General features: G+C 47.2%; 1 protein-coding gene across 4 annotated transcripts in view; it reads right to left on the bottom strand.

The window, feature by feature from the left end:
• The window catches only part of dcaf6 (ddb1 and cul4 associated factor 6), a 191470-nt gene that overhangs the window by 31128 nt on the left and 145652 nt on the right, over positions 1-14690 (bottom strand). For 3 of the 4 annotated variants that reach the window (XM_038802065.1, XM_038802067.1, XM_038802069.1), the window contains one exon: positions 9480-9518. The exons of the other annotated variant lie outside the window; for it this stretch is intronic. In XM_038802065.1, coding sequence (XP_038657993.1) covers positions 9480-9518 — 39 coding nt within the window. The remainder of the gene's footprint in view (positions 1-9479; positions 9519-14690) is intronic. 4 annotated transcript variants of the gene reach the window in all.

Below are 14690 nucleotides of genomic sequence, written 5' to 3'. Positions count from 1 at the left end.
GGACCACGATTACCGTGGCCATTTTGCTGCGTCACCCACCTTGGCCCCTGGTTCTGCCCACCCAGGGCAATACCAACAGTAGCCCCCACGGGGGCTACGGTGCATGCGACTGGTGAGGGCATTGCCAGCCGACGGTCACGGACAGGCACCAGGGCCAGAGGCCCCCACAGTGCCGGCCACCGGCAGGGTCAGGGGTGCAGGGGGAAGGGAGGCACGAGGTGCCAACTGGGGCCACCATGAGCCCTTGGACCTAGTTGGGCACAGAGGTACACACCCAGCTAACATGTCGGCCTTTCACCACCTTCAGCCAATGGATATTGAAATTCAACCAGCAATGGTGGCCTTCCTGCTAGTTGCCATCGCCCTGGGGGATGGCCTGCGGCTGTATGAGTGGGCACTGCCCGAGGAGGAGGAGGAAGCTGCAGAAGCAGAACATGCAGCAGTGGAGCGTGCAGCAGAGGGACAGGTTGGAGTGCTGGTGCCCAACAGACAGAGGAGGAGGAGGGGCCAAGGAAGTTGTGCATGAGGCCTCGTGTGTACCGGCACCGTCATTCGAGGGCCTGCCGGACTGGGCAGGCCGAAGACTCCGGCTGAGCAGGGAGACAGTGCAACATATCTGCCAGCTGATGGTACACCTGGCATTGCGGGAGTATGGGGGGGAGGACACCCGTTTCCAGTGGTGATAGTCACCCTCAACGTTTATGCGAAGGGGTCCTTCCAGGTGCCAAGTGGGGACCTGACACAGACCCTATATACCTTATATGCCCAGGTGGATCTTACATCCATTTCAAAGTAGACCAAGCCCACCAGGATGCCCAGACAATGGGGTCTGCCACCATCGCCAGGATGCCCCAGTCCATGGGGAGATCGACGGGGGTGATGTCCCCCTTCGAGTACCTGCAGATGACAGGCCGCTCTACACAAACCAAAAGGGGTTCCATTCGATAAACGTGCAGCTAATATGTGACCATCAGTTGCGTATCATACACATCTGCGCCCGATACCCAGGCAGCGTGCATGATGCCTTCATCCTGGCACATTCGACAATTCCTGACATGTTCGAGACGCCGCCCGCCTACCCCCTCCTGCCCCAGCTGGGGGTGTTGGCTCTTGGGCAACAAGGTTATCCGCTGCGGTTGTGGTCAGGGGTGTGATCGAGTGCTGCGCCGGCCTCCTGAAGATGCGGATTAGGTACCTGGACCCTTCTGGAGGGGCCTTCCAATATGAGGCTGAGAGAGTCGCCTGCATCGTAGCGGCCTGCTGCGTCCTCCACAAAATCGCGCAGCCGAGAGGTGGTGTGCTGGAGGAGGAGGATGGGTGGACATAGGACCCAGGTAGCCAACACTTCTGACTTTGGGGCAGCATGGTAGCACAGTGGTTAGCACAGTTCTTTCACAGCTCCAGGGTCCCAGGTTCGATTCCCGGCTTGGATGGCTGTCTGTGCAGAGTCTGCATGTTCTCCCTATGTCTGCGTGGGTTTCTTCCGGGTGCTCCGGTTTCCTGCCACTGTCCAAAGATGTGCAGGTTAGGTGGATTGGTCATGATAAATTGCCCTTAGTGTCCAAAATGGTGAGGTGGGGTTACTGCGTTACGGGGATAGTGTGGGCTTGGGTAGGGTGCTCTTTCCAAGGGCTGGTGCAGACTCGATGGGCCAAATGGCCTCCTTGTGCACTGTAAATTCTATGATTCTGCCCACGGTAGCACTTTCCACCATCCACCTGGATGATCTTTGCACGTAAGCTGACCATTCCATCACATGGTCCCATCAAATCCCAGGGGTAGCAGTGGTGGGGGACGGTCGGGGGTGTGTGGAGCCCAGGCTACCTACAGGGTCCGCCCAGTCGCGCCCCCCATCTCCACCACTAGCCAGAGTACCCCTCACACCCATCTGACAGAGCACCGAGGCAGGTTGTAACTGTGGCAACAGGTGTTTAATGTGTACAAATATATACAGATTTGTGCCCTAGCCGCTATGACTAAATTGTGTCTTGCACCCGTGCCAACATAACTAGTGTCTAACTTCCTGGCCTTACGGGCCTCTCCCGATGGTACAGCAGAAGCGGCCATCTGTGATTCCTGCCCCGAGGTCTGGGTCACCGTTTGCAGGCGTCTTCTAGGCCACCGGACCTGGATGGGCTTGGCAGCTGCTCGGGTGCCCCGGGTGGCGTGATTCCACCTCGCTCATCCCGCTGTCCACCAGATGCGCAAGGCATTGGGGGGAGGGGGGGGGAAGAGAGAAAGAGAGGTGTCCGAGGTGTGCAGTATTTCGGTAGCTCCCCGGCACAGGCCCCATCACCTCCTCCTCCCTCGGGGTGCCCGATGGTCCCTTGGTCCCTGGGCTACTCCATAGGACAGGGATGCGCGAGGAGTTATCACCTGAGGCTCCCCCGCCACTTGGCAGTAACACTCCTGGAGGCCCCCTCGGGTCTCGGCAAGGGTCTTCACACTCGTGGCCATGGAATACAGGGAGTGGACCATCACGCTGTGACTGTGCCACCACCTTCTGGGTTTGTGTCACATCAGCCAGTGACTGCGCCATCTCCCTCTGGGACTGGGCCACCTCCCTGTGTCTGGGCCATTTCACCCAGTGCCTGGGAAATGCCGCTAATGTTTCCAGCCATGGCCAGCTGGGACTGGGCCACGATCAGGAGCGCCGCTGCAATTTTCACGTGGCTCTGGCCATGGTCACCTGTGAGACGGCAACCATGTCCTGGGCCTCGGTCAGCGCCTGCACAGAACGCCCCAGGCCTTGAACATGCCGATCCATAGTTGAAACCGTCGCCCCCAATGCCTCCACCATGGGTGCGACCCATGCAGTGTTGGCATTGTCGACACCACCTCTTGATCCTGCACACGATTGGACTCCTCCAATTGTGCCTGCAGGTGATGGATGGTCAGCAACAATCCCCCATGTAGTCCCTGGCTTTGCAACTGCATCACGGGGGCCTCACGGTAGCATGGTGGTTAGCATCAATGCTTCACAGCTCCAGGGTCCCAGGTTCGATTCCCGGCTGGGTCACTGTCTGTGTGGAGTCTGCACGTCCTCCCCGTGTGCGCGTGGGTTTCGTCCGGGTGCTCCGGTTTCCTCCCACAGTCCAAAGATGTGCGGGTTAGGTGGATTGGCCATGCTAAATTGCCCGTAGTGTAAGGTTAATGGGGGGATTGTTGGGTTACGGGTATACGGGTTATGTGGGTTTAAGTGGGGTGATCATTGTTCGGCACAACATCGAGGGCCGAAGGGCCTGTTCTGTGCTGTACTGTTCTATGTTCTATCTCCATGATTGATGGGACTGTTTGTTCCAGGAACTCGAGAACGTCTGAATGGCAGCTAGTTCCTGGCATTAGCATGCCGTCTTACCGTCCATCCCCTTGGGTGCTCCTACCTCCACCTGCTGTACCGAGTCAGCTGTGTAATGCGCACCAAATAGTGTCCCAGTAGCCTCTTCAATTACATGCCCAATCAAGGTGAGTGTCTCTGGAGACAGCTGTGACGGAAAATCACTGTCATCCTCTGGCCCGAGCCCCAGGGTCTCCAATGGAAGGCTGGTGTCCGAGCTGCTTTCAGCGTTGGTGCGTTGGTGCCCAGCACACCGGGGGGGGGGCACTGCTGTGACACTGACTGGGGGCAGGGTGGAGACCCGCAACTAAGCGGGGTCTCACTTCCTTGCCCGAGCTCCATCTCTGCGATCTGCGGGCCACCGACCACATCCAGGATCCTCTGCTCAGCCACAGTGAGGGGCTGCAGTCCAGCGGTTCCTCTCCTGTCTTCTGCTTCCGGCGGTTGAGCACGGCCTTCTCCCAAAGGGGCCGGGAAGAAGAAACAGAAAATAACGTTAGACAGTCAGACTAATGGAGCCCAGGGGGTGGATAGCTGATGGCTCGAGTGACCTGGGCACTCGGTCATAATGGCATGTGGTGCAGGGTGGGAGTCTGGCTGCCCTCCAGGTTTGGAGGAGGGGGTAGGGTTACGGATCTGTGGGACGGGGGTTAGTGCCAGGGGCACAGTGCTGCCTACACACCCCGGCCACCCTGATGTGGTAGTACAGTTTCTTCCGGCACTACTGGCCGGTCTAGACGTTACTGTTGGTGGCACAGGCTGCATTTGCCACCTGCGCCCACGCACAATGAACGGTGGCAGCTGGCAGAGTCCTTCCCGTCCCGGGGTACAGGGTCATCTGCCTCTCCTCCACTGGGACCAGGTGGGTCTCCAGTTCGGCGTCGTGAAGCGGGGAGCTGCTCTCCTTGCTACCATCTTGTTTGCTGGGATGGTGTGTGTGGAAGTGAAGTGTGTTTATGCGGCTGCATCTTGTCAGCCTCCTGAGTGTCAATCACGAAACCAGCGAATCCGGTACATTTCGCATTAGAATCGATTGTGTTCCATGTGGTGCTAGCCTCTTAACAGTAGCGGAGCCGGTCAGAGTCCACGAATTCTGTGTTGGCGTCAATATTTAGTCTCATATTAGAATCCGCCGCAAAACTCTCAACAAAGCAACATTCCTTTAAGAAACAAAGACTCTAAATGGCAAAGATTAGTGGTAGGGCAAAAGATTGGGAAGTTTTAAAAACCAGCAAACGATGACTTAACAAAAGGGGAGGGAAATTAGAATATTAAATTTAGCTAGCAATAAATATAAGAACACGAAGAGCTTCTAAAAGTATATAAAAAGTCCATGGCCTCCACCACGTCCAGCAGCCTCCACAGGTCAGCATCCCCGAATCTTGAGGCTGGTGTTGTGTGCGCCAATGTTGCAAGCTGGCTAAGATTGGCTGGGCAAGTGCAGCCTAAGTGCTGCTTGACGTTAGCGGGTGCTGGTGAGCGCGGTCCCGGCGAATCAGCCAGCGAGCTGGCATTTGGGGCGAGAAGCCTGTTCGGCCTCGTTAAATGGACCAATTAACGTTGAATAGTGTTGCTGGCCTCGCCGGGTCGAGTCCCGGGAAACCTGCGGCAATTCACGCTCACTGCAGGACTTGGAATTTTTTTTTCGGAGAATCGCACCCTTTATCTACTCTTTTCCTTTTTATACGAGGTTGGAAGAAAGGTTACGGAGTTTGTGACAAAGACTGAAGATAATCGCTTCATTCTTTTCCACATTTGAGGAGTAAATTATAATTCATTCAGAACTGAAGCAGTTCGACAAGTTTGAGAGGTAGAGCCAGTTCATTACATGGAAATTGATTCTGTATTTGGTTGATACTGCTAAGGGGGAAAATGACCGATTCTGATTCACGAGTTCAAATATGAAGTTGCGGGAAAATGGCAGTGGCTTTAAGAGGTTAAAACACGTTTCAGGATTTTAGTTTGAGAAGAGATCACAGTTGGCTTGATTAATCACACTGGCATCATAAAACTAAACCCACTGTATTTAATTCTGCCATGTGGACACACAATGTCCACATTTTAATTCCTCAGAAGTCTTCAAGGATTCTGATGCAACATATAAAAGCCAAGTTATCTTACTTCTTCCATCTTGTGATTCCACAATAAATGGCAGAACTCTTCCGAGTACTGACAGGCAGAGAGATCTGGGCATGCATGTCCACCGATTACTGAAAGTGGCAACGCATGTGGATAGGGTGGTCAAGAAAGAATATGGCCTGCTGGCCTCCATCGGCCAGGACACTGAATATAAAAATTGGCAAGTCATGTTGCAGTTATACAGGACCATAGTTAGGCCTCATTTGGAATATTGTGTACAATTCTGGTTGCCACACTACCAGAAGCATGGGGATGCTTTGGAGAGGGTACAGGCAATTTACTAGGATGTTGCCTGGTATGGAAGGCATTAGCTATGAGGAGAGGTTAGATAAACTTGGTCTGTTCTCACTGGAATGACTGAGGTTGAGAGGCGGCCTGATAGAGGTCTACAAGATTATGAGTGGCATGGACACAGTGGACATTCAGATGCTCTTTCCTAGGATAGGAGAATTAAGTACTAGGGGACATAGGTTTAAAGTGCGTGGGGAAAAGTTTAGAACAGATGTGTGAGGCAAGTTATTTTAGACAGCGGGTGGTAAATATATGGAACGCGCTGCCTGGGGAGGTGGTAGGATCAGGTACAATAACGGCATTTAAGGGATGTCTGGACAAATATATGAATTGGGTGGGAATGGAAGGATACGGACTCCGTAAGTGCAAACGGTTTTAGTTTAGGCAAGTACCATGATAGACGCAGGCTTGGAGGGCCGAAGGGCCTGGTTCCTGTGCTGTATCGCTCTTTGTTCTTTGGCAGGAGAAAGCTGTTCTCAGTGATGACCTGGGGCTACAATATGTGCCCTTGTGAAACTACAACTATACTCGAGGTATTTTGGCCAGAGCAGTTTACCATTTCAGCACATTTGATATCGGAATCTACTTAATGAGTAATATCATTGGGTGTTCTATGCGTTTGGTTAATTACTACTCTGTAGTGACTGCTTATATCTCTTTCAATTCCACCCCAAGCCAGTTCAATATCATTCATAATAAAAGTCACCCAGTTTTCATCCAATACGTAGCGCCTTACAGCTACTTATAGATTTCATCTGGTTCACATTTCTTGGTTCTCTTACCAAACTTGAAGAATGTTTTCCTAAATTTAACACTTTGAGTTTTTGAATCAAAGTTGCTGAGTAGACTCAGTAGGAGTCCCAGCACTAATTCCTGTAGCTTTACACACAGTATGTAATCCTCACTTCAATTTCACAGGCAATGGGAAGCTGAAGAACATTTATCTGAACTCTTATGACTTTATTCATCTTTAATAAACATTGTTTAAATAACACAAAACAGCTATTCACTACTAAAGACACATTTATTAATTATTTGCCCAACTAAAACTAACACCTATGTAGATTTGAGAAATTAAAATATTCACTTAGTTTTCTAAAAGTATACAGTGACAAATTTGATTTTTGTAAAAATGGAGCAGGCAAAACAAAATTGAATGCAGATAAATACCACGATAGTATGATTTTTGCTCAAATGTAAGTGCAAATTTATATTGAAGGATTTTTAAAACCAAGCTATCAAACCAAGCTAAGCTTTAATGGAGCAACATTTTTTCTGTCCCTTCCTATCTTAAGTAATATTGTATTCAACTTTCCACTAAAACAGTTACCACCTAAAAAAAGCAGGATACAATATTGATTAGGATTGCACTAAGAACAATGCCTTGATTTTATATTTTAGTAAGAAAAATCTTTATTTGCTCCCATAAAGGTAGTGGTATTCAACAGGAAATCCAGGACTGCCTCCAACATGCCAGTACAGCTGTATTGTGAATGAACATGACCGGTAAACTCCCATTAGTCTTACAAACGGTTGCATGCAACCTTAGCCCAAGGTGACGTTAGTATCTTTTTAAAAAAATCAATTCTTAGGTTAATGATAAATAAAAGTTACAGAACATAAGTAACAATTATATCACAAACAGCACATGCTATTAGGGTAATGAAAATATGCAACAGGCAGTGGGGTTAAAATGGACAATACTGATTTAAAAAAAAATGAAATTCAACATTGAAGAGACTGTATTCCTTTCCCCCCTTCAAGCACATCCAGACCAGAGATGGACAGTCAACAGTCGTTAAATGGTCTTTACCCCACAACATGACTGGAGTCCTGAGGACAATCAACAGGTTTCTGGCACTGGTTCCTGCTGTGATGATTTGACAGGTGCCAGCTCACTAAAATTTATTTTTTATTAATTGGTTGAGGACATGGAATACATAAAATGAAACTGTTTAGTTGACCCTACAGAATAGCATTTCCTGAAAGTTAAGCCAAAGCGAAGAGGAAGGGAACCAAAACAAGTAAAATCAGAGGAGTAATCCAGCTCTCCCACTCAAGGTTCTGTCAAAAAATCTACAAGGTTTTGATGTCATGTTTAATAAAATGCAATATTTCGCCAAGTGTGTATCAAATAGTGTTTATTTAAAGAACTAGAAGTATTAGATTGTGATTCAAAATGCACCAAAGCCAGCCATAGTAGGAACAATGGCATGCAAGCTACTTTAAAAAAGTGGTTTCTCAGTGACTGTTGCTGGAATACATTTCTAACAGCCCTCGGGTACCTCAATCAAGTAGCCATTGTACTTAGCCAGGGTGTTACCATAGGTGTGCATTGGTGGGACAGAGAACAGCAGAGAAGTTAAGAGGAGATGAACAGGTTGAGTTTATATGTGGATTAAATTATGTGGGAAACTCTGTACACTTACTAAGAATAGTCTACATGTAAAAATATACTTTGGTAAAAAAACTTTTGTGACAATTTCTTCTACATTAGGGAGGAGAGGCAGGGCAGGAGATTGAGAGATAATTTGATAAACATTCCCAGTCTATTCACAAATCTGATGCTGACTTTTTCTAGCTCACCACTTCAATTTCACATTCTATTTCCACTCTGATCTTTCTGTTTATGGCCTCCAGAGAGTTTATTCTTTCCTCAAGGTCTTAAACCTTGCGTTGGAGGTTATTGTGAAAATAGTGATCTCCTCGGATCTAGATTCAAATTTTGCCAGGACAAAAATGGCACTAAATGTTTTATTTTTCTGATAGTTTTGTATGGCCTTAAGTGAAAAAGAATCAAATCAGCCTCATCACAATTCTCTGTCAACATAATTCTATGAATGTAGTTATTTAAGGTTTTGTTTATAGTATTCTACATTTGCAATTAAATTGAGATTTCAGAACATTAGTGTAGAGATTCAGATAGATCATAGAATTTACAGTGCAGAAGGACGCCATTCGGCCCATCGAGTCTGCACCGGCTCCTGGAAAGAGCACCCTACCCAAGGTTAACACCTTCACCCTATCCCCGTAACCCAGTAACCCCACCCAACACTAAGGACAATTTTGGACACTAAGGGCAATTTATCATGGCCAATTCACCTAACCTGCACATCTTTGGACTGTGGGAGGAAACCGGAGCACCCGGAGGAAACCCATGCACACACGGGAAGGATGTGCAGACTCCGCACAGACAGTGACCCAAGCCAGAATCGAACCTGGGACCCTGGAGCTGTTAAGCGATTGTGCTATCCACAATGCTACCTTGCTGCCCTATAGAAGCTCTATATCGTAGTGCAGAAAATACTGTTCAAAGTGATAGCAAATGCACTTTTGTGACACACCCTGTTTACAATTTTAACATGGATATGCACATGTTTAAAATAAATGATAAATATTATTGCCAGATAGCAGACAGAGGAATGTGCTAGGGAGACATCAGTGCTCACTTGTTAAAATTGCCAACAGTAATTTATTCCCTTGAATCTTCGGTATCTGATTTTGAATTGCTTGATAAATTGTATATAATCACCGTAAGTACTAGTTTTAACAGGTTACGTTAGTTTGCACCATCTTTCCTCACCTTAATTAACACATAGGCAGGAAATAGAAGGAGCACTGTCTCTTCAAGAGTAATCATGGGTTATATGAGAAAAACATGGTTTGAACTGATAAAATCCAATCTTCAGTACTGTTAAGTAGATAGAATTACCTCATTCTATCACCCACTGCCATTCCTCTGAAAGTAAATCTATCAAGGAGAAAAAGAATAAGGGCTCAGATTATACATGAGCAGCCTTGGGTGTCATAAGAGCTGATGCCACATTCCCAGATTCCTGTCAACATCATTGGGATTTCAGACCAGTTTTTTAAATGAAAGTCCAACTGTTATGGCACCCTCTAATGTAGTCAATTTTATTCTAATAATCGATGAACATTCTTACATGAGTAGAAATAGTTAAAATAAGATTCAAGTCCAAAGCTGCAGTGTAGGCCCATTTCTATACTTTGTATATATTTTGATGCATTTATGAAATCTTTTAGGCAGACAACTTGGCTGCCGAAACATTGTGATTGCTCATTTCTGTGATTACTCATTTATTTCACCTGGTAATAGCCTATTAATGTTATGAAATCAGATCTCAATTTTGATGAATTATTGATCAAAATTCCTATGGATTCTATCAAATTAAAAAATATTTTCCAATTTGGCAGATACATTGAATTCAAAGAAGAGAATTACATGTCTGTATTTTTGCTCATCTGATACTCTTACATGGTGCAAGATGGGAGACAAATTTACTTCACAATGGTTTTCCCTGTATTTAAAAAGGTAGCATTTTGCATATACTGTTTAATAAAAAGTATATCGCTAGAGGTATATAGCTAATTTTTCTAGTTTATATATACACTGCTTAATGAGTTCTTTAAAGTTTATCCTGGACAGACTTTAGTTTTATTGGCAATACACAGATACACTTGAAAACATTTTTGGATCATTTCAAAACATGAGGCCCTCCTAAAAATATATTTCTTCAAATTTGAAACAAAAAAAAAGTATAATTAATGCAATGGACATGCACTTCCATCATCTTTAGACTCTTGAACTAACTGTTTGGTGTTGGTACTCGTGGCTTGGAAACCAGAAAAATTAAGGGTGCTATGTTTTCTATATATATATATATTTTCAAGTTTCTGAAATATGTGCCCAGATGTGATTTGCACTGCATTTGAAATGTTCAATGTACCACAATTATTGAAAGACAAATGAAAGTGATTTAAAATTACTCAAAAAAGACAGAAAATGCTGGAAATACTCAGCAGGTCAGGTAGTATCTGTGGAGAGAGAAACAAGAGTTAACATTTCAGGTCAATGACCATTCATCAGAACTGGAAAAAAATAGAGATGTAACAGAGATGTTTTACCTAAGTACAGAAATGGGAAAAAGGTGGAGGGGGAACGAACAAAGGTCTGGTTTAAGGTTAGAAGCAGGAGAAATTAAACAACAAAAGGGGTGGTGATGAAGGCAAAAGGAGATGATAACAAGACAAGAAACAAAAGATAGGTCAAGAACAGGTGCAAATAGGGAAATAGTGGAATCATTACAACAGTTGCCATGTGAAAAAGTGGGAGCAGAAATTAGGATCTTAAATTGCTGAATAGCTTTGAAGTGCTTAATCGAAAAATTAGATGCTGTTCCATGAGTCTATGTTGAAATTCATTCGCACAGCTTAAGAGGTTGAGGACAGAGAGTGGAAGTGGGGTGGAGAATTAAAATGGCAGGCAACTGGAATTGCGGGGTCATACGTGCCAATTTAACAAGAGGTATTCCGCAAAGTGGCAATCTAATCTCCATCTGGTCTCTCCCATGTAGAGGTGACCACATTGTGACAACTGAATACAGTATACTAAATTAAAGGAAGTATGAATAAATCAAGGTTTTATCTGAAACAACTATTTGGGGCCATGGAGGATGGGAACGACAGGTATTGCATCTTTTGCATTTGCTTGGAAAGGTGCTTTGGGAAGGAGAGGCGTGTTAGAAGTAATTGAGGAGTGGGCCACAGTGTTGTGGAGGGGTGTCCCTTTGGAATGCAGAAAGGGGAGAGAAAGGAAAGATGGGTTTTGTGCCGGTATTAAGCTGGAGCTGGTGGAAATGGCAGTGGGTGACTGGAGGCTGTTAGGATGGAAGGTGAGAGCCAGGGGATTCAGCTGTGGTTTAGGTAAGGAAGGGACGAGAGCAATAATGCAGGAAATGGAAGGGACATTTAGTTTTGACAATATGAAATAAAACCATGTGACATTTACAATAGAATAAAACAAGTGGAAGAAGAATTTAAATACACTTAGGAACATTACACATTTAATTATTCAGGATAATCTGGTTTTTGCACTCGGGCCCTCCAGCTTATTTCTTTTAAAAATGACTTAAATTGTGTACCAGCTAATGGGTATAGAACGTAAACAATTACTTGCATTTATGTCGAGCCCTTAATTTAAATAATGTCCTATGGCTTGGAACAGATAACTGTAAAGATATCAGACTGCAAGCCACTGGAGAAGTTAGGAGAGCTGATAGAAAGTTTGATTGAACAGATTAATTTTGAGAAATTGTTTTAAAAGAGGACAGTGATGTGGATAGAGGAGTTTCGGGATAGAACTTCAGAGTATAGGACCCAAGGCACCTGACAATTATGGGATAAAGGGACTGGAGATGCAAACTTGTTCAGTGTAAAAGGATTCAGGGATGGTAATAGAGATTGTATTAAAACACCATTCTATTCTGCCAATTACAGCTCAACCACATGACTGAAACAGAGACTGGGATTCTCCACGCCGAAATGGCGCACGTAGTCCACATATGGTTCCACCCGGCTGGAACTCGCCGACGCGGCTGCGGTGGCTGTCCTGGTTTGCCGGGGGGGGGGGGGGGGGGGGCATGACAGCCGGAACCGCGATCGGCAAGCACGCACGATACGTGGGGGGGCCTACCTTCTTCCACGCTGGCTCACTGTGTGACTCTGCCAAGTTGCGCAGCCGCGCACATGTGTGGACCCGCGGCCAGCAGTGCAGGGCCGTGGAGCATTCCGGCGCCGTGCTGGTCCCCTGTGAGCTACAGAATCGCTGGGTCAAGAGGCCTGTTGACGCCGCTGTGAAACACTCCGGTGTTTACGCCTACGTCAACACTTAGCCGCGTTTTTGGAGAATCCCGGCCAGAATATTTGGGAATTTATCAGCCCAGCTTTATTTTGGAAATAGGCAATTCCTCTCAAGGAATTACAGTTTGTTGCTCTTAAAAGGAGATGCATTTTGACCGGGGCAGGCACTGGAAGCCATACTAAAAGTGAGTCAGACTTGGGAAAAACACAAGAATAGCACAACATGTGCACTCCAAGGCTCTCCAACGGAGCAATGGAGACTCTGGTGGAGAAGAAGTGAGGAGGAGAGAGGCCCTCCAGACAGACACTGAAAAGGCAATGGAAGCAGATATCCTCCATGGTCAATGCCAGTAGTGTAGCCCTGAAGGACCTGAATTCAATTAACTCAAATAGAAACGGAAAACAACAAGTGCAGGAGGAGGCCATTCGGCCCTTCAAGCCCGCTCCACCATTCATCATTATCATGGTTGATTATCCAACTCAACAGCCTAATCCCGTTTCCCCCCCACATTCCTTTATCCCCTTTGTCCTAAGCGCTATATCTAACTGCTTCTTGAAACTATATAATGTTTAGGACTCAATTACTTCCTGTCATAACAAATTCCACAGGCTCAACATTCTTTGGGTGAGAAAATTTCTCTTCATCTCTCTCCTAAATGGTCGACCCCGTATCCTCAGCCTGTGACCCCCTGGTTCTTTTTTGTTTTAAACAAACAATTTTATTGAGGTATTTTAGGCATATAGAAAAAGTTACATTGTACAGTACAAAAAAAATAAGTCAAGACACAAATTACAAATTAAACACAGTACAAACCACGGCTCTGTTCACGCATGGACCTGCCTCAATATCCTCCCCCCCCCCCCCCCCCCCCCCCCCTGCTGACGCTTACTCCTCTGCGAAGAAGTCAATAAATGGCTGCCACCTTCGGGGGAACCCTAGTAGCGAATCTCTCAAGGCGAACTTGACTTTCTCTAGGCCAAGAAAGCTCGCCATATCCGATAGCCATACCTCAGCCCTCAGGGGCTTCGAGCCCCTCCATGCTAACAGTATTCGTCGCCGGGCTACCAGGGAAGCAAAGGGCAGAACGTCGGCCTCTCTCTCTTCCTGGACTCCCGGGTCCTCCGAAACCCCAAAGATTGCCACATCCGGGCTCATTACCACCCCAGTTTTCAATACCCGGGACATGACATCTGCAAATCCCTGCCAATACCCCGAGTTAAGGGCATGACCAGAACATGTGTACATGGTTAGCCGGCCTTCCGGCGCATCTCGCACACTTGTCCTCCAGCCCGAAGAATCTGCTCATCTGGGCCACCGTCATGTGGGCCCGGTGCATGACCTTAAACTGGATCAGGCTGAGCTGGCGCATATTGCGGTCGTGTTTACTCTGCTCAGGGCTTCTACCCAAATACCGTCCTCCAGCTCCCACCCCCCTCCCCAAGCTCCTCCTCACACTTAAGCTTCAGGTCCTCGGTCTACGTATCCTCAGCTCTCATTAGTTCCTTGTAGACGTCTGAAACTCTCCCCTCTCCCCTAGAAACGACACTGTCCTGCATCCCCTTCAGCGGGAGACGTGGGAAGGACGGCGCCAGTCTGCGTACAAAATCCCTCACCTGTAAGTATCTAAAGTCGTTCCCTCTCGCCAGCCCAAACTTCTTCTCCAGCGCCCTCATGCTCGGAAAGCTCCCTTCCAGGAACAGATCCCCCACCCTCACAATCCCCGCCCTCCTCCACAGTCTATACCTCCCGTCCATTATCCCCGGGGCAAATCGGTGGTTGCCGCAGATTGGGGTCCACACCGATGCTCTTACCTCCCTTACATGCCTCCTCCACTGGCCCCAGATCCGAAGAGCCACCACCACTATCGGGCTCGTGGAGTACCGTGCTGCCGGAAGTGGCAGAGGCGCCGTGACAAGGGCTGCTAAGCTAGTGCCCCTGCACGAAGCAGCCTCCATCCACTCCCAAACCGACCCCGCACCCACCATCCATTTCCTTATCATCGTTATGTTGGCCGCCAAGTAATAGTTGCTGAAGTTCGGCAACGTCAGCCCCCCTTCTCCTCTGCTCCTTTCTAGCATCACCCTCTTTACCCAGCCCATACAAATCCCAGAATAATTTTATTCAGCCTCTTAAAGAAGGACCGCGGGATAAAGGTGGGGAGACACTGAAAAACAAACAAGAACCGCGGGAGAATCATCATCTTAACAGTTTGCACCCTCCCCGCCAATGACAGCGGGAGCGCATCCCACCTCCGGACCTCCT

The sequence above is a fragment of the Scyliorhinus canicula genome, chromosome 7, assembly GCF_902713615.1.
Source record: "Scyliorhinus canicula chromosome 7, sScyCan1.1, whole genome shotgun sequence".
In the NCBI taxonomy this organism is placed as follows: Eukaryota; Metazoa; Chordata; class Chondrichthyes; order Carcharhiniformes; family Scyliorhinidae; genus Scyliorhinus; species Scyliorhinus canicula.
Note: the sequence above shows the minus strand (reverse complement) of the source record. Positions and strands in the feature narration are given on the sequence as shown.